General features: G+C 53.1%; 9 protein-coding genes across 9 annotated transcripts; 3 read left to right on the top strand and 6 right to left on the bottom strand.

The window, feature by feature from the left end:
* Nucleotides 1-68: 68 nt before the first annotated feature.
* On the bottom strand, nucleotides 69-2,473 carry PHACADRAFT_214131 (uncharacterized protein; the record flags this gene model as incomplete). Its single annotated transcript, XM_007401574.1, has 12 exons — nucleotides 1,722-2,473; nucleotides 1,657-1,664; nucleotides 1,400-1,605; nucleotides 1,008-1,081; nucleotides 902-960; nucleotides 815-853; nucleotides 752-763; nucleotides 633-701; nucleotides 542-579; nucleotides 408-500; nucleotides 204-349; nucleotides 69-151 (listed from the first exon to the last, which is right to left on the bottom strand). Exons 1-12 carry the CDS (start codon nucleotides 1,783-1,785, stop codon nucleotides 69-71), a joined length of 891 nt encoding a protein of 296 aa, XP_007401636.1. The 5' UTR covers nucleotides 1,786-2,473.
* Nucleotides 2,474-2,768: 295 nt separating this feature from the next.
* PHACADRAFT_201285 (uncharacterized protein) lies at nucleotides 2,769-3,153 on the top strand (the record flags this gene model as incomplete). Its single annotated transcript, XM_007401573.1, has 2 exons — nucleotides 2,769-2,985; nucleotides 3,035-3,153. 2 exons carry the CDS (start codon nucleotides 2,769-2,771, stop codon nucleotides 3,151-3,153), a joined length of 336 nt encoding a protein of 111 aa, XP_007401635.1.
* Nucleotides 3,154-3,549: 396 nt separating this feature from the next.
* On the bottom strand, nucleotides 3,550-4,557 carry PHACADRAFT_33165 (uncharacterized protein; the record flags this gene model as incomplete). Its single annotated transcript, XM_007401473.1, has 3 exons — nucleotides 3,550-3,974; nucleotides 3,998-4,070; nucleotides 4,120-4,557. The coding sequence occupies 3 exons, from the start codon at nucleotides 4,555-4,557 to the stop codon at nucleotides 3,550-3,552; spliced, it is 936 nt and encodes a 311-aa protein (XP_007401535.1).
* A 343-nt stretch (nucleotides 4,558-4,900) lies between these two features.
* PHACADRAFT_188663 (uncharacterized protein) lies at nucleotides 4,901-6,655 on the bottom strand. Its single transcript, XM_007401572.1, has 3 exons — nucleotides 6,415-6,655; nucleotides 6,056-6,368; nucleotides 4,901-5,997 (listed from the first exon to the last, which is right to left on the bottom strand). The coding sequence occupies exons 1-3, from the start codon at nucleotides 6,591-6,593 to the stop codon at nucleotides 5,128-5,130; spliced, it is 1,362 nt and encodes a 453-aa protein (XP_007401634.1). The 5' UTR covers nucleotides 6,594-6,655; the 3' UTR covers nucleotides 4,901-5,127.
* Nucleotides 6,656-7,675: 1,020 nt separating this feature from the next.
* PHACADRAFT_265108 (uncharacterized protein) lies at nucleotides 7,676-8,994 on the bottom strand. Its single transcript, XM_007401571.1, has 7 exons — nucleotides 8,799-8,994; nucleotides 8,643-8,745; nucleotides 8,539-8,590; nucleotides 8,355-8,486; nucleotides 8,220-8,304; nucleotides 8,132-8,145; nucleotides 7,676-8,078 (listed from the first exon to the last, which is right to left on the bottom strand). The coding sequence occupies exons 1-7, from the start codon at nucleotides 8,952-8,954 to the stop codon at nucleotides 7,976-7,978; spliced, it is 645 nt and encodes a 214-aa protein (XP_007401633.1). The 5' UTR covers nucleotides 8,955-8,994; the 3' UTR covers nucleotides 7,676-7,975.
* A 294-nt stretch (nucleotides 8,995-9,288) lies between these two features.
* Nucleotides 9,289-10,593, top strand: PHACADRAFT_265107 (uncharacterized protein). The gene is made up of 3 exons (XM_007401570.1): nucleotides 9,289-9,816; nucleotides 9,872-10,045; nucleotides 10,098-10,593. Exons 1-3 carry the CDS (start codon nucleotides 9,298-9,300, stop codon nucleotides 10,515-10,517), a joined length of 1,113 nt encoding a protein of 370 aa, XP_007401632.1. The 5' UTR covers nucleotides 9,289-9,297; the 3' UTR covers nucleotides 10,518-10,593.
* Nucleotides 10,594-10,877: 284 nt separating this feature from the next.
* PHACADRAFT_106063 (uncharacterized protein) lies at nucleotides 10,878-11,105 on the top strand (the record flags this gene model as incomplete). The annotated part of the gene is made up of 1 exon (XM_007401569.1): nucleotides 10,878-11,105. A coding segment is annotated over one exon (228 nt), but the record flags the coding sequence as incomplete, so codon positions are not given.
* An 876-nt stretch (nucleotides 11,106-11,981) lies between these two features.
* PHACADRAFT_265104 (uncharacterized protein) lies at nucleotides 11,982-14,365 on the bottom strand (the record flags this gene model as incomplete). The annotated part of the gene is given in 12 exon segments (XM_007401568.1): nucleotides 11,982-12,189; nucleotides 12,252-12,338; nucleotides 12,394-12,586; nucleotides 12,641-12,742; nucleotides 12,796-12,843; nucleotides 12,900-13,130; nucleotides 13,194-13,414; nucleotides 13,477-13,555; nucleotides 13,616-13,730; nucleotides 13,782-13,825; nucleotides 13,923-13,925; nucleotides 13,940-14,365. The coding sequence occupies 12 exon segments, from the start codon at nucleotides 14,363-14,365 to the stop codon at nucleotides 12,053-12,055; spliced, it is 1,686 nt and encodes a 561-aa protein (XP_007401630.1). The 3' UTR covers nucleotides 11,982-12,052.
* Nucleotides 14,366-14,557: 192 nt separating this feature from the next.
* PHACADRAFT_188658 (uncharacterized protein) lies at nucleotides 14,558-15,634 on the bottom strand. Its single transcript, XM_007401567.1, has one exon. It carries the CDS (start codon nucleotides 15,626-15,628, stop codon nucleotides 14,612-14,614), a length of 1,017 nt encoding a protein of 338 aa, XP_007401629.1. The 5' UTR covers nucleotides 15,629-15,634; the 3' UTR covers nucleotides 14,558-14,611.
* Nucleotides 15,635-15,993: the final 359 nt, after the last annotated feature.

Raw genomic sequence — 15,993 nt, 5'->3', positions numbered from 1 at the left:
ACTGCATCCGGAAGTCCGCTGACATTTGTTTGACATCAGACTATGTGGCATTGGGTATATAACAAGGCTCACAGGGCTATACGCAGCTTCTCTGCCTGAGCTGGGTCTTGAAGCATACCGCTGGTGACGATATTCTGGTCCTCTTTCAACTCTGACGTGTTAGTCTCAGTAACGTTCGACTGAACAACATCGGAAGAATCTACTCCATCTGTTAAATCCCATCGAGACATGATCCTGAACGTTGGCCCCGACGCCGGGTAAATCGATTTTGACCTCGATCCCGAGTGGTTCCAGGATCTTACGGTCGCCGATTCCGCTGAGTTCCAGGATATGAGGTGACTTGATCGCCCTTGAATAATATTTTCAGTTCATCGCGATTCTGCTGTAGAGCTTGCTGGGAGACGTACCCGGCAGATAGCACAACCTCCTTGACAAAAACGGTGTAAACACGTCCGCCGTGCTCAAATTCGACGCCAGATGCAGCGACATCTCCATCACTCCTATCGGTTACGATTTTGTAAACGTACGCATCAGTGAGCACTGCGAGGTTTGGCCTGTCAGTGCGGGAATAAGGTAGGTCTGGCATGTCGTTGGTATGAGCTTGGGCGGAAGACAATGAGCTTCGCACTCACCGTAGCAGAGTGAGCGCGCTGGCGGGTCTCTGGGTTAATATTAGAGACGGTCTTGAAGGTACCTGTGGCCTGAAAGCGTCGTTAAACAAGGAAGAATGGTACAAATCAGAGGCGCTAACATTTCCGTCTAACTATCCCGACCTTCAGATATATGATTGAGGAGATACTATAGGTTCACTCACGTTTGCAGTATTGACCTCAACACCGTATTTCGCCAAGCTCTGCAACAAATCAATTCAATACCAAGATCAGGGATAAACCATTCTTACCTTTTGCCAGAGGGCTTCCGCACCAGAACTGTCACGAGAGAAGATGAGCGGTACGGGCCCTGTTGCTACTCAGCCCTGCCACAACAACACACTGTAACGCCCATACCGTCATAACCGACAGATTCGGAGTCATGAAAGGTTTCGAACTCCGAAAGCTCATTCTTCGGTGGGGGAAAGAAGCTACATCGCACGATCAGCGGGTGTCGCGTTATGTAGACAGCTTAAAGCACGGCGCACTTCTGTACTTTCTTCTGGTATTTGTGAAAGCGCTCCCATGTCCACCCTTCATTCCCCAATTTGCCGATGCATGCAAGACAAAGATTGTGAAAAGTAAGCGGTCAGCTGTATAGCGCGGACAGAGGAGCGTACTGTCGATGTCCTGGCGTGGAGGGATGGTCCATACCATCCAGTTGATCAGAGATGACCCGCCTAGACCTCGGCCACTGAGTCACGAGGATGGGTACTATATTCATGATTACTCATAAGCCATGTGCTTACCGTGACCATAACACTGGCTGATCTCCTGCCCGGAGCTGCGGGGTAGTAGTATACATATGATCATATTTGGGATCCAGCATGAGCTTCATAAACGCAGCAGGGTCTTCTATAATTGAGTCGCCGAATTGCGGCGGGCCCGCTTCAAGGACGGCGACAGTGACATCCGGGTCTTCAGCCAGGCGACTTGCTACGACACAGCCTGCAGTCTGTGAGACTTGTTGAGACACGAGCCGTGACACTTTCAGTAAGAGACACACACCGCCACCTGAGCGATCAGCAGTAAGCGGCTGTCGTAGATGATGTCAGAGTATTCGCTGCTAACCGACGACAACGTAATCAAAGGTCTTGTCGACGATGTCTTGAATATCTGCGAGTTTACTTGCCATCGTTGTGTGGAATTACTTCAAGACGAGAGGGGCGTGTGAGCACCAAGATCTGATCTTGAGCGCGTTGTGGTGGCGTGCCAGATCGTGTACTAGCTGACAGGCAACAACAGGATGTGGAAGCAGCAGGAACAGGAAAAATAGCCGCAAGTCCACATTTTTAAACGGTGTAGTGCCGAGAGGACCGCCAGTGTCGTTTCAGTGGTCCTTAAGGAGGAGCGAAATCACCATCGAAATGTTTCAAAGCGACGTTTGAAGATGCTGAACAGGATATCGTTTTGACAAGAGTGTAATAGACAACGTCCAACCACAAAGATAACCTGCCCTCGCAAGCGTCGAGGCAAGCGGGATTGAAATCATGCTCCAGTGATGTTTTCTTGATCCTAAGTGATTTTGGATTCACTTCCCCTTGAAAGTCTCTGATGGACATTGCGAAGCGTTCTCGTTTGATTTGCTGCTACATGTTTCCAATGACGGCTCGAGGCAACTCTGCGAGGACAGTTTGCATTTGGACTTGCTTGTGATTCAGGGTGAGGCCAAACTGTGCACAGCCTCACTAACATTAGCAAACACGAAAAAAGTACATACTAATATCAATCTTGTTTTATACGCCTCCCTACTGTCGTCTTGAGGACATCCGCGACTGCACGAGTTTGTGGATCGCTTTACAATCCGTTAGGTCCCAATATGGGTGAGTATGATCACATAAGACAGCTTTCCCACATCCTTCGGTCACCACTGCGCGGCTTGATTCGCCAACACTCCTTGTGCTTGAACAGCTGTAATGCTGCAGAAGGGGAGTCATGTTTTGCCAGTAGTCATGGGCAGCCCATCAGGCTTCGAGTAGCAGCAACGATAAGAGCCTGACACAGGCAGACTATTGTACAGCGGCTCCATGTTTCCGGTACAACTAGCTATTGGAGCTTTCTCATTAGTTTGCAGGGATAAGGGACCAAACAGACTGCTGAGCGTTGTCGCCCTGAATGATGACCTGTGAAAGCAGCAGGCCAGATGAGACGAAGCCTATAGAGGTAGACACTCGGCAACAGGCTCGCAGGGACTGTCCGTGCAGGGTGCGTGGTAATGACCTCCAAACTGTTTGGCCCCAGCTGACGGCAGGATGCCTGCGCAGGCTCGACACCAAGAAGACTGTGGCCGACACTCACTGCAAATCCCACCACTTCCACAATCTCTATGTTGGCGGTACGTCAAATGCCGTCACTGCTCGAGGCCGTTACTCATGCTGTCTCAGGCAACGGCGTCATCGAAACCGGCTTCGCAGCCAATCCGACCTTGACCTCTATCTGCTACGCCATCCGTGCGTCCAACAGTATCATCAAGAAGCTGAAGCCTCGCCGCGGAGGTGCCTGAAGTCGCAGCTCGCTCGATAAAATGGTCCGTGATCAATTAACCCATGTGTACTAGTACTATCGCATAATCGTGTCCAAGATGTACAACACTTGTTTGCACTACAGTTCATTCAACGTACGAGCGTTGATAGTTCTCTGTTAGCACGGCTGGTGGTCTCGGGCTGAGAGAGCGACTGGCATCATTGCGCCAGCTCTGTGGCGCGCTCGCTGGCGCTGATACCACAGGTGTCCCTACTGTCAGCTAAAAAGAAAAAGGACGCATTACTCCCGATGACGGCCACAGTTGGCTAACTGCATGCGCAGGCCACCACTTTCGTTGCTTCTGATCAAGCCTACATTGTGGTATAGTAGAGTTTTCAGATCGCAGAATGTACAGATGCCGTACAGCTTCTTGATATTACGGGGTTCCTCCAGGACGAGGATCTCTCTTGTTTCGCTTCTTCTTCCGCTTCGGCACGGGAATTTCCTCCCAGCCGTCCCACTCCCCGGGATCAGTGTGGAGATATCTGTCAGGTGTATTAGGGTACTCCCGCCATAGCCGATGCTCGAGGACATATTGCAGTATCTCGCAAGCTTCCATCAACACCGTGCATGCTGCGCCCACCTCTTCTTGCGGAATCCTTCGTCCAGAAACAGTCTCTATGAACCCCGCCACGAGCTCGAGCTCCTCCATACACAGGCCGTCAACAGCGGCGAGCGCGACCTGGTGAGGTCTAGAGTCGCGCAGTGCCGAAGTGCGCTTGTGTTCGGTACGTAGCGGCGCTGACGCATCGCGGAACTCGCGGTCAACGAAGAAGACCGGGACCGTGTCCAACACAATGTCTCTCCAGCCGGGCGGCACATACGGTGCACTTGAGACCATCGAGCAGAAGTTGAACGTGTAAAGTCCGACGTCGAGATAGACGTCCTCGCCCCGTGCTGTGGTGAAGTACAGCCATTAATGCTCGCCAGGGTCTTGCCCGAGCACGTAAGATCCGTCTGAGCGGCGCTTGTACGCGAACCGATCGCAGGCGTCCACGACCACAGAGCCCCTGACGACGTCGAAATCTGAGAGCGGAGATGAACGATACTTGAGCCGCTTGCGCACATCCGGAGAACAGTAGCCCGATGTCGTGGTGTATATCTCTGAGAGGAGCGCCGCACAGAGTCCGGTCACGATAGACAAAAGATGCCCCTCGCGATATACGCGGTGGTACGCCTTCGCGGTAACGGCTAAGGACGACGCTTGCGAAGCCCATTCCGTGGGTTCCGTAGGATCTGTTTGAGAAGTATCGTCGACTTCAAGCAGTTGTGCGGAAATACCGCCCGGCAATTGGGTAACAACAGGCGGGATGTTGATGGGGCTGACCACGCGAGACCTCAAAGCGAAGTGCACAGGAAGATACGCGTGTGCTGCATCTGCCATAGCTGCGAGTAAGGGGTAAAAGGACTCCAAGCTAATTCGCTCGGTCTTGCCTATTTTTTAAAGCGCAAAGTGCGCTTGGGACTCAGCCATAGCCGTCGAGTATGAAAAAATTCTTACCGCAGCTTAGCTAATGTTCCGGCCAGTCTTGGTACTGACATCTTTCCGAGCAATATATGCGCTGAGGAGAGCAGAGACGCATCACGGCCATAACTGGGATGAAGCATGACGTACCTCGCCACATCGGGAACAGAGTCGCCTCTCAGATGAGCAGTCTCGTCCTTGTGCGCGGACAGCACAGCCGCTCGATAGGCTTTCCAAAGGCAGATATATCTTTCTGAGATTAGGCAATTTCTCGCTCTCATGGTCGTCTGTGCTTGCAGGGGCATTCATCGACATGGTGGCGGGATGGAAACGCGATCTTGGCAAGCTAGCGCTTACGTACGAGCTCGAGTGGAGAACGGAAGCAAACCTGAGCGAAGGGCGTGAATCTACACTATATTGTCCAAAGTGCAATGCTTGAACCGTGCTATCCAAAACGAGTCCTCCACGGGTCCATGGTCAGCGTATCTTCTAAGCCCCAGTAAGCACGGCTCTGGCATCTGGACGGAACCATTGCCAATGGCCGAGCAGAATTGGGCGATGCCTCCTTGGTGGTTCTTCTTCTTTGGTGTATTCATGCGCTTTCATCTTTTTCGGTGACGCCCTCCCCGGAGGGGCCGCAGTCATCGTGCGTGGTGTCGTAGGAGTCTGTGGATGGCCGTGGAATACAGGGCGGGGTATACGTTCTACGCGGCGGGGAGTCATAGGTGCGAAACGCGCGGAGGCCGCTGAAGGCCCGTCGGTTTCGGCACCATTTGTCATCTCGACATCCGTCGTTGAGACGCCGACGAGTTCAGACAGAGCGTCATCTTCTGTCCTGGCAGCTTCTTCATCGCTGCCTCCGTCGGCGGCGCTATTGAGCAGGTCCAGGGTAAGCTGCGACGATGACGCTTGCAGTGTTGATGATAGGCCTCCCTCGGGACGACCGGGGGTACGAAGAGCAGCTTGAAATGCGGAGAAGGCGTTCCGATCGAAATCACCTTTCGATTTGCGAGGAGACGTCCGTGGCTTCTTCAGCGGAGTCTCATCGACCAACATCGCGTCATCTTCCGGCTGCTCTGCTGCGAACCTGGCCTTGCGCTTCTGAGTGGGCGTCTGGGCTGGTGTAGCAGAGTGATTACGCAGCAGGGGCTTATGGGGCGAGCGCGAGATGGATCGCTTGGCAGGACTGATTGCTCCGGAGTCAGCAGCTGGGCCATCTCTCATTGCCTGGACTTCTGCAGCAATATCTTGTGCGAGCCGCTGACACGATTTCTCTAATGCTTCAAAGATCTCAAAGATCTCGTCTTGGTCTATGTCGTACTGCTCCATAAGTGCATTCTGATTGACTTTGCGCTGTCTCTATAGTGATAGTGAGTGCGTATTGAAGGATGAAGGGTGACAGAGACCTGATACGCACCTTGAGTAGCCGACACACCCAGACAAAGACGGCGACAGTAATCATGTCGTTCGGAAGTACTAAATTCCTCCCCAGCTTCCCGCTCTGAGAGAGCACCCGCTCCGCTCTTCGCATACACGAGACCATAAACTCTCCACGGTTGAACTTGTGTTGCGTCACGAGGGCATCATAAGATATCTCTTGCTCCCGGAGTTTCTCCTCTTCATACGAGGTAAGCACAAGCTGAATGGTCTGCAGAGTCTCCTTGAAGATCTTGGGCTGAAGACAGGATGCCTTGCGCGCGGCTTCTTCGCTAAAGTCGTTGTTGCCAAGCCTGCACAGGGCATGAGTTGGATACCGCTACAAAGTGCGTGACATACCTCTGAGATGCAATGAATGTGCATATCGGCTCGATACCGGTCGTGCCTTTGATGCGAAATCCTAAGCCTGGTCCCGTTCTGGCTTTCACAATAGGTACGATGCGATCCCGTTCCTCTCTCGTATCATCCAGCAATATTTGATCATAATTTGCTCCTGGTTTGGTTCGAGTGATAACCATTCAGAGATCGAAGATAATGCCAAAGAATTAGTGGCAGTCACAAGGACAGAGGACGAGTTCAAGTCGCGTCGCGCGCTGCCGCGTAGCATTGTCACACTGATTTTCATAACGCTCAGGTGATCCGTGACCCGTGACTGGTCTCGAACCCAGCGTTGTGCACCGGCAGATCACTGTATCTGCTATGTAACCGACTATCTATTGAAGAATATTTCAGCTGAGCGCTTGCTTGTGTGCCGGGATCGAGCTCCTTCAAATTGAGTTGTTTTGCGACGAGAAGCTTTGCGATGGGGCCATAGTTTGAGCCTCTCAGGTAGACAATACTTGACAGCCTTGCACCGATAGCAAGCCAGCTGCGAATCCGATCCTTCAGGCGCACTTCTGTAGAACGCACAGCATCGCTCACCCGAAGTTCTCCGCCGGTTATCGCGTGCACTGGGGAGGATGAGTAGTAGATAAGGATTCCGTTGAACCATAGACTCCTTGCGCCGCTCCAAGGCATACATCTGCTTCCAATTAGTCTCGCGCTACTATGAACGTCGTGACCCTTTTCAAGAGATCTTTGGCCGCGTCGACTACTCCCTACATGACAGATCCCGCGAACGCCATTCCGGGAGAACTACAAGCACAGTCGCCGAGATTTTTAATCTTTCGCAGGTTCATCACTGGAAATTTTTCAGGCCAAACCAGTTGAATAGTTGCAGTGATACCTATGGACAAGCTCTTCTATCGGCTTGCTTTAAGGGGCTACTGATCAGGATGAGCCGCCGCGGCAGGGCCTGCGGACGTCGTAACAATTTTAAATCATTTTCCGCTCTTTCTGTCTGGATAAGCAATTCGAGAGTCCAGCGCGATTTGCAAGACGGCTAGCGACAAGTTAGCCGACGGATTCTCTCTATTCAATTCGGAAATGACGGTGGCGCGGTCGGCGTCCTAAGCTTAGCTTGAACTCTCCCCTTCGCTTCAATATTAGCAACAAAAAAGGTAGGGAAAATGATGACGCTCTCAGACCTCTATGCACTTACCGCAGATATATTGGTCGTTAGTTAAGTGTGGCCTGGCCCGCGAGAACGGTAGAGAACGGTAGCAAACGGAGAAAATCATGTTTTATTTAGGTGTATCCGGCGGCAGCACAGAAGCGCGGACCCGGCGCAGCACTAGTAGACTTCAATTCAAACTCTGATACGCGAGATTGCTGCAAAATGTTCCATCACTAGGTGGCTATTTATCGACTCCCGAAGGGCCTCATACTCGAGCTCTCGGGAGCTGTGATCAATTATCTGCTCAGTCAACATGGTCAGGAGATACTTAGGCGCGGTGAAATGATGATTGTGTCGAGTCTGTCGAGAAGCAAGCACGGCGCGCCGAGTAGGCGGTGAGTTGGTTTACTCTGACTTGACAGACCGTTTGACGGCCTGGGCAGTCCGAAGGGCGCCCGCAATGTGTTTATACGAGTCGACCATGAGGCCAAGTGGGATGACGACCCAGCTACAGATGGATTCATCAGCATTCTACAAAACAAGCGATGACGGGACTCTTACATCACGTTCATGAACTGGAGACACGGATAGGAGGCGGATCAGCTTGTTAATTGGAAAGCGTACGGTTAGGCACAAGGGGCGCACGCACCGTGAGGTACACCCATAGATAGAGCGGGTTCGAGGTAACGAGGCTGGGGCTGCCCGTTAGCCATTCAGGGCAGAATGTCATCCATCTGGAAGTCTATCAGCGGGCCGGCAAATCTATTGAGAGAACAAGGCTTACCCTCCGTAGAGTTCAGCTGTGCACAACACAACAATCCAATAGTGCCGAGCAAGATCATCCGCAGCGAGCTGCTTCAGGATGTACACGGCCATGGGTCCCGCACCGAGTACGGTGAGAATTTCCAGGGAGACGCTGCAGCATACCATCAGGCACGGTGGCTCGACGCGAACAAGGCGCGACTTACACGGTGGGATCAGCAACGGCCCAACGCAAGTCAGCCCGTGCGTATTCCCTGACTGCCAAGCAGACTGAGCAAACAGTTCCTCCGATCAAACATGCTGCTCGCACCCATCTCGGGAAGAATGCCATCGCTGGTGGCAATCTGCTTGCCGAAAACCGAGTAATAGAGGAAGACGGCTTCGAAAGAAAAGTGGACTAAAGCGTCAAAGGTCTGCTACCAATGTTAGAACCCGCAATGGCCAAAAGCGCAGGACAATGGCTTACGAGCCAGATCCATGTGAAACGGTCCGTGGAGGTCGCCCTCTTTGGCAGGAACGCCTTCGCCGAAAGATAGGCAATGACTCCAATGCCACTAACAAAACCCAGCGAATATGCTGAGACGGTAGTGAACCATTCCACATTTCCCGCTGTAGCAGACATTTTGTCGGTAAAGTGACTTTTTTACGCCCGTAGGGAGCAGCCTCCACGTCGACGTTAGCAACAGAGTTCAACGTTCAACGTGTGAGAGCCGAGAAGAAAAGGCAGCGCTTGTAGTGCTGTGGACCACGTGATAGAACGCGACCCACGACCAATGCGCGGCGCGCGTCCGAAGCTTGGCCGAGAACTTCACAGGGTCGTGCACAGCCGTCAGGGTCTAAATGGGTCCCGATTCGCTGCCTTCGGCAATTTGAGATGGAAATGTAGATATATTAATTTAACGGAGAAGTATAAAGTGAACGGCTGACTCTCCGAACGTCCACAGGCCAGCCAGACCGTGCCAGGCATGCATTCGTTCCTGAAGGGGTTCCTGCCCATCGCATCTCTTGCACTATGCTGTCTTGCTGCCGTCGCCAAGCGCGACTCGACGATCATCGTCTCCGGACAGACGTCGAATACCGCGAGCACGGTGCAGTTCGCCGCATCCAGCTCAGGCTTTGACGGGCCAAAGATCACCAACTTGAACAGCACCACCTTCGACCTCTGGTACTTCGACGCCGTCTCGTCAGACCTGTCTTACTCTGTTGTTGCGGTCTTCTTTACTGCTGACCCCGGAGCCCTCTTTCCCGGTGCAGCCGACCTCGGCACTGCAGACTATGTCGAGGTCTTCATTACAACACCAAACAACTCGTTCGTGACGGCTATCGGAGCAGACAGCTTGACGGTCACGACAGTGGGCGACGGGAGCTCTGGGACACTCGACGGCAGCGAAGCCAGTTGGACAGGCTCGTCGGACATGTCTCAATACATGATTACCTTCAACGCGCCAGATGCTGGCATAACCGGGACCATGTCCTTCTCATCAGTATGTCACTCCTTAACGAATGCTGTATCGTTGTCTAACGTCTCTGCTGTTGCAGATTGCCCTCGCACACTACCCCTGTGGGCCGGCGAGCAATCCCTCAGGGCAGTCGTTCGAATTGGCACCCGGTCTTGGATGGGCGAACGCCGTCCCAGATGCCGACGCCACAGTCAACTTGAATGCCAACGGAGAGGCGGTCTCGTTCACAGGGGGTATTGGCTATCACGACAAGGTTAGCGTATTGTGCCTTTAATAATAACGTCTTCTGACCTACCGTTCGACAGAACTGGGGTGACAAGCCGTGGGATACCCTTCTAAACTCGTGGTACTGGGGTCATGCTCGCCTCGGCGAGTACTCTGTCGTCTGGTTCGACTTTGTCGGCACGGACGGAGCAGAGGGCGTCAGCGCGTACGTCTCCCAGAATGGGCAGATCGTCGCCGCGACGTGCTCTGGGCTGCGGGTGCGCCCGGTAGGCGGAGACGACACGTACCCACCGACGACACAGACGGGTCTTCCGGACGGTTTCACAGTTAGCCTCGATATTCCGGGGCAAGGGACGCTAGATGCACAGGCGCTGAACGGAGACATAATTCTCACTACGCAGGGTGAATCGACGCGATGGATTGGACAAATCACGGGGACTCTTGCTGGGCAACAGCTGGCTGGCGTAGCACTTTATGAACAGTTTACATTCGCGAGCTAGATAAGTTAAATCATTGCTTGTATACTTCTGCTGACCGAAATATCGGGTAAAATATTTGCACCATAGAGAATCATAACTGGTCATGATAAGGAAGTATCTTGAATGCGAGCTTCCGGTAGCCCAACATAACCATCTGAACAAGCTTACTGTAACAATCTGTTCACGCAGCACCAACGTCACTTTCCACAGGCAACATAAAATCCGCCGGAAGAGCTGTCCAACGCGTCATGATCTTTCTCTCACGATGCCCACGGGTCCGACATTTCCACGTACAGGGTCAGCGCTCAGTGATCTCATAGCATATATAAGGATAATGCACATATGTGACTAACACCTTAGGTTCCATCAACACCCACTGTGATGGATCACTGTCCGGTAGAGCTATGGCTCAGGTTCGCGAGCTTGGCCTGCACTGATGGCGGGAAGACGGGCTGCTCGCTCTCTCTGGTGTCGCGCTACGTGCGAGACGCTACCAAACGTTTCCGCTACCAGTCCATCGCCATCATCAGCGAGCAGAGCCTCATCTCGTTCGCTCGCCTCATCCAAAACACGATCCCTTCCCCGGCCAACATCTACCACCTCTTTGTCTCGGTAACGATCTTGACCCGGGAGGTATCTCGGAAGAGACTGGATACAATGAGAGAGCTCCTGATGACAACCCTCATACGACTGGCACCAACCATCCAGACACTTGTCATACATGACGCCTGGCGTGCAGACGGAGCTCTCGCCGCCGTCTGCGAACGCATTACCTTCCCCGTCCTCCGAAGCCTCGGACTTCCCTTCGAGATGCTACTGAGGCCATCAATCCCTCGCGCGTTCCCAGCCCTCCGCCGACTCCACGCATCGTCGCTGCTGAACGTTAACGGCCTCAGCTTCTGGGAATCGATAGCGTCGTCTTTCCCGTCTATCACGCACCTCAGGATGACGGGCGTCTCGCAAGACGAAAGTTTGCCGCCCTTGTTGCGGGTGCTGCTGAAGGTCCCCGTTCCCGCGAGTCCGCCCTGGGACTACGATCCGAGAGAAAGGGTGTTTGGAACAGGATCAAAGGAGGAGGAGAGAGCCCAGGACGTCGCCGCTGCGCTTCAACACCTGAAGGACGTGATTGTTCAACCTCGCCTCCTGGACGGTGATGCATGGGGTGGTACGGGCGATGTTCTCCATGGCTGGATGATAGGCGGGCTGGACTTGATTGCTAGTGACAATGAAAGAGGAACAGGTGATGGCAGGCTGTTTGTCTTACCAGATAGCAAGGTGTATACGCTAGAGGAGGCGAAGGATGACTGGCTAGACTTAGTCATCGGTGGCTGTGGTCCGTGGTCAGTCGCCGAGATTCAAAATTGAATGCAATACCAGTGCCGCGTTAGTAGTTAAGGCCCACAGTATGATCACGACCCTTTTCTTCATGTTGTGTAAATGCTTTGCTCTTCGAACGAATCTAAACACGCGGTGTTCCTGGTCTCGGGTCAACTCAAACTCAATTGTTCCTGTGATTGCCAACGCTATACATCCGGACATAGCAGTTTGTGAGTATGTCAGTCCTTCTTGGGCGGCTTCCAGTCCTTGAGCCAGGCCTTCACAAATTCCACAATTTCGCGATGAATCTTTTGGATGTGCAGCGGCTCATCTTCGCGGTGCTGCAGGCCATTCTCGTCGTAATGATGCACGCCCTCTGTGGCAAATTCGATTACAATCAGGAGGGACGAAGCGATAAAGACGAGAATCGGGGCTCACCGGGTATGAGCTTGAAGGGACGGAGGATAGTATCTTTGCGCGGGGCAGCATACATGCTGTGCGGAGTGCAGGGCTTCCAAGGGTCAACTGTTCGTATCACGTCTCAGCAATATCTCTAGGTGAGGCATAAGTCGGAGCACACCATCGCCGTCGATGAACGCAAGCCTATCATCTGCAATGCCAAAGTCGCCGAGCACATTCACGACTGTGATATTCGGCAACTTGGGCACGTGGAAGTGCTTGCCAGGGCGGAACGCCTGTTCGCAAATTTTGGATTCATATTCCAGGGTCAACAAGCTTGAAACGATGCGAGGGTAGCCAACTGGCGGCGCAGTCTGTAGCGAGTTTGATTAGCTTGAGGCGTCCCGAGTGCTGAGCGTACAACGTACAGAGAAGTACCCCCACTCGGTGCAGACCTGAAAGAGCCAGAGTCTCCAGGTATCCTCCAGCGATGTTCCTTCATATGCCGAGTTGTCATACGTGCCAAAGCACTATTAAACGCGTTTAACCATGGAAAACCATGCGTACAATTTGATCGACCCACCTCTTCAATCGTTGCGCCAGCTTCAACAGGGCAAAGCGAGACAAAATTCTGCTCATACGGGCGTTAGTCTCATAATCAAAGAGATATCATAAAATGATGCTCGCAGTTCTGATATACTCCGCATAGTTAAGCATCGCGAAGGCGACCTGAAACCCTTCCTGAAAGGTTACAATTTGTTCGGTCTCGTTAAAGTGGAGAGTCTCGTTGATTGCGAGTAGATTGCGGAATGTCACGTGGGGCACGATAGGCTTGTCAAGAGATTTGCAAAACTCATCGAACTTTGTGCTCCCGACTGCAGGATCCCAGTTCTTTGCTTGCCAGTATCCAAGCGGCGACTGTTGTGCAGCAGGGAGAGTGAGCACAATTGGTTCGTCGATTCATGGCCAAACTGTCCTTACCTCAATCAGCGCGACGAAATCCTCATCATGCTCCAAGTCTTGCAGACCGAACAGCGCCTTAAGCCTGTTCTTCATGACCTTGCTGATCGTGTCATCGCCACGCGTGAGGATCGAGTCGATGGTCTCAATTGCGTTCTCGAGGTGCTGGGAGCACTTCGGGTCCGCAGCATCGCGGACGATCTCCATGTATTCCCAGTTCTCGAGGCTTGCGTGCGTCACGGCTGATAGTTACCAAGAACAAGCAACATAAGAGCAGGTGTGAAGGGAGAAAACATGCGCATACCGCTTGAGGCAATCGCGCCATAGACGAGCTCTGGGTAAAGCATCTTCATATGGGCTGAACGGGCCCCTGCATAAGAGCCCTGAGGTATGGAGAGTCAGAGCGTAGGTCCTCACTGTAGATAAGATGCATATAGACGTACTCCGTAGTAGATCCAGGGATTGCCTGGTGAAGTAATGTCTTCGTCTACGCCAGGAAACTTGACGTTCGCCATGAAGTTGGCCGAGTCTGCTGCCGCTTGGTCGTTGTTAAGGAACCTGTTTGTTCTTGTGAGCAAGCACGCGGCCTGAACGAATTTAGCTGCGCACCGAAGGGAGTCGGTAGTAAAGTTCTGAACGGGTAGAGATTCGCCTTCGGTTTGTCAGTTTCAAAACGCGTCCTTCAGTATCAAGATTCAACGTACCATAGTACCTACGCGTGTATTAAGGTTAGCATCTATCACAAGTAGCATGACTCGGCGTGTCGCGTACCTATGTTCCAGAATGACACCAATCCCTCCAATCTCTTTGGGCAGGATGTCCGCTATGCCAGTGTCGAGGAATGGCAAGCGGTTCTCTCCGCTCGTCTCGCCTCCGTCAATAACGATAACGGGAGCGTGTGTCCCCGGCTTATAGTGACGCGTGTTGATCCAGTACCGCTGCAGCCACGTCTCCGAGTTGTTGGAGAAGTGGTTCAAGGGCTGCCTGAACCAATGCGGCTCGAATTCGGCAGGCTGAACCGCGAGCGGAACCTGGTCGCGGCGTGCGTGGGTGCGGGTGTGCGCGCGAGAGAGCTTCAGGAGGTTGATGCCCTGGGCACCGAGGATGTTGACGAGCTTGGTGTCGGCGGGTGTGAGAGCGCTCGAAGAGGCGGCTGCGCCGAGAAGCAGCAGCAACGAGCTCAACGCGAGCATCTTGGGCATTGTCTGTCGACGGCGAACAGCTCAACGTAGAAGACGAGCGTTGAGACAAAACGGATTCGCATCGTCAAGGACAGTGGGAATGGTCGAGGTGCTCCACGCGGCGCGTGATAGGAACGCAGAGAACGGCATCCCGCGTGCGGGGGCCAAACGCGTCGAGCACAAGGACGCGACTGGTTCGCAACCACTACCACCCAAATATCTTACTTTCTACAGATTGTGCGATGTTTACATCCTACATCAAATATGCAGAGCGCTCCTAACATCTCCAGAGGTCTCTGGAAGAGACCAAGGACCATCTCCCCCGCCAACTAGATCCAGCCAGTCCTTCTTCGCTTCCTGCACCGTATAGTAGTTTCTCGCCTCCGGTGATGCCGGTAAGAGGATGAATTGGCCTCTTCCAAGGCCACTTCTGTCCTCTCTGGCAACGTTCTCCAAGCTGGTCTCCATTGCTTCATGAGTGACCCCTGGAGCAGCCAGCGTATCTGGTGTCAGCATCGCGAGTTGCACAATGATGACCTTCAGCTTTTCCAGCGTCTCCGCGACCTTCCGGGCTTCAATAGCTATGTCTGACCATGGCGGGAACACGTATTGTAGTCCTGTTTCTTGATTATTATCCTCGGATGCAGGATCTCGCAAGATCTCGCATAGCAGCGCCGCGAAGTCCCCGTCCTGGTCGTACCAAGCGAACCTGAGGTGCGTGATCGTTGGCAGAGTTGACGCAAGTGCTTCAAAGAACTTGACACTCTTAAACCTCATTGTGTCGTGGGAGACGTGAAGCCTACGGAGAGACGGGAAGCGTCCTTTAATGATCGAGATGGAGCTGGGCAGAAAGAAGTCGGAAATTGAGAGGTCTGTGAGCTCGAGGAAGGCGATGCTCTGCTTAGCAAGAGTTAAGGCCACTGTGTTGGCGTTAATACAGTGTATAGTGAGGGCTCGCAGAGTCGGCGAGACATGCAACAGGACCAACGCCAGTGCATTTTCGGCCCTTCCTCCGCCATCTTGCTCCTTGAAATTGAAATCCTCGAGCGAGACGAAAAGATGAAGAGGTGGAACCTCAACATGGCGCTCTGTGACGAGGTTTGCGAACGAGAGAAGGCCATCAGGGTCAAAGAGCGCGACTGACTGATAGCGGGCGCGAGCAGTAGCACCTCGTATGTAGCGGGAAACGAGCGAGAGCGAGCACCCTGTTTTTCCACCGTCGACGCAAGCGTAGCTTGCGATGTTGAGCACCAGCTCGGGGGGACAGTAGTCCATATCGCTGTATTCGTCGTATCTGTCAACTACTTATGTATTCTGCAATTAAGCATTCGCTTACCGACTAAAGTTGAGTCCAAGACAGGATCGAGCTGCGGTAACCTAATCTAGCACCGAGTATCACGCAGGGGCGCATCAAAGGCGCGCATCAACGGGATCAGGTAAGCGCTACTGCTCAGGAGAAGCAGCCACCGGACCGCCTGACGTTGACGCGCCCCTTTGCTTACATTGTCCGTACTCTGACCCAGTCAGCCAGCGTCCTGTCATATCCTGCATGCGAAACCCGTGGATGCCCGCCTTTCTAAGGACGGAACACGCTGACAAGCAGTTGGTTCAGCGGCTTTGGTGCTGACGGATCCTGTTCT

Source organism: Phanerochaete carnosa (assembly GCF_000300595.1).
Source record: "Phanerochaete carnosa HHB-10118-sp unplaced genomic scaffold PHACAscaffold_13, whole genome shotgun sequence".
Lineage (NCBI taxonomy): Eukaryota > Fungi > Basidiomycota > Agaricomycetes > Polyporales > Phanerochaetaceae > Phanerochaete > Phanerochaete carnosa.
Note: the sequence above shows the minus strand (reverse complement) of the source record. Positions and strands in the feature narration are given on the sequence as shown.

Excerpts from the sequence above, each read along its gene's own strand:
- PHACADRAFT_265108 (XM_007401571.1), bottom strand. The coding sequence starts at position 8,954 with ATGTCTGCTACAGCGGGAAATGTGGAATGGTTCACTACCGTCTCAGCA. Across the intron at positions 8,746-8,798 it reads GTTTCACATGGATCTGGCTC|ACCTTTGACGCTTTAGTCCA; the intron begins GTAAGCCATTGT and ends CATTGGTAGCAG. Across the intron at positions 8,487-8,538 it reads GCCGTTGCTGATCCCACCGT|CGTCTCCCTGGAAATTCTCA; the intron begins GTAAGTCGCGCC and ends GGTATGCTGCAG.
- PHACADRAFT_188658 (XM_007401567.1), bottom strand. The coding sequence starts at position 15,628 with ATGGACTACTGTCCCCCCGAGCTGGTGCTCAACATCGCAAGCTACGCT.
- PHACADRAFT_265107 (XM_007401570.1), top strand. The coding sequence starts at position 9,298 with ATGCATTCGTTCCTGAAGGGGTTCCTGCCCATCGCATCTCTTGCACTA. Across the intron at positions 9,817-9,871 it reads GGACCATGTCCTTCTCATCA|ATTGCCCTCGCACACTACCC; the intron begins GTATGTCACTCC and ends CTGCTGTTGCAG. Across the intron at positions 10,046-10,097 it reads GTATTGGCTATCACGACAAG|AACTGGGGTGACAAGCCGTG; the intron begins GTTAGCGTATTG and ends ACCGTTCGACAG.
- PHACADRAFT_188663 (XM_007401572.1), bottom strand. The coding sequence starts at position 6,593 with ATGGTTATCACTCGAACCAAACCAGGAGCAAATTATGATCAAATATTG. Across the intron at positions 6,369-6,414 it reads ACATTCATTGCATCTCAGAG|GCTTGGCAACAACGACTTTA; the intron begins GTATGTCACGCA and ends TGCCCTGTGCAG. Across the intron at positions 5,998-6,055 it reads GGGTGTGTCGGCTACTCAAG|AGACAGCGCAAAGTCAATCA; the intron begins GTGCGTATCAGG and ends CTATCACTATAG.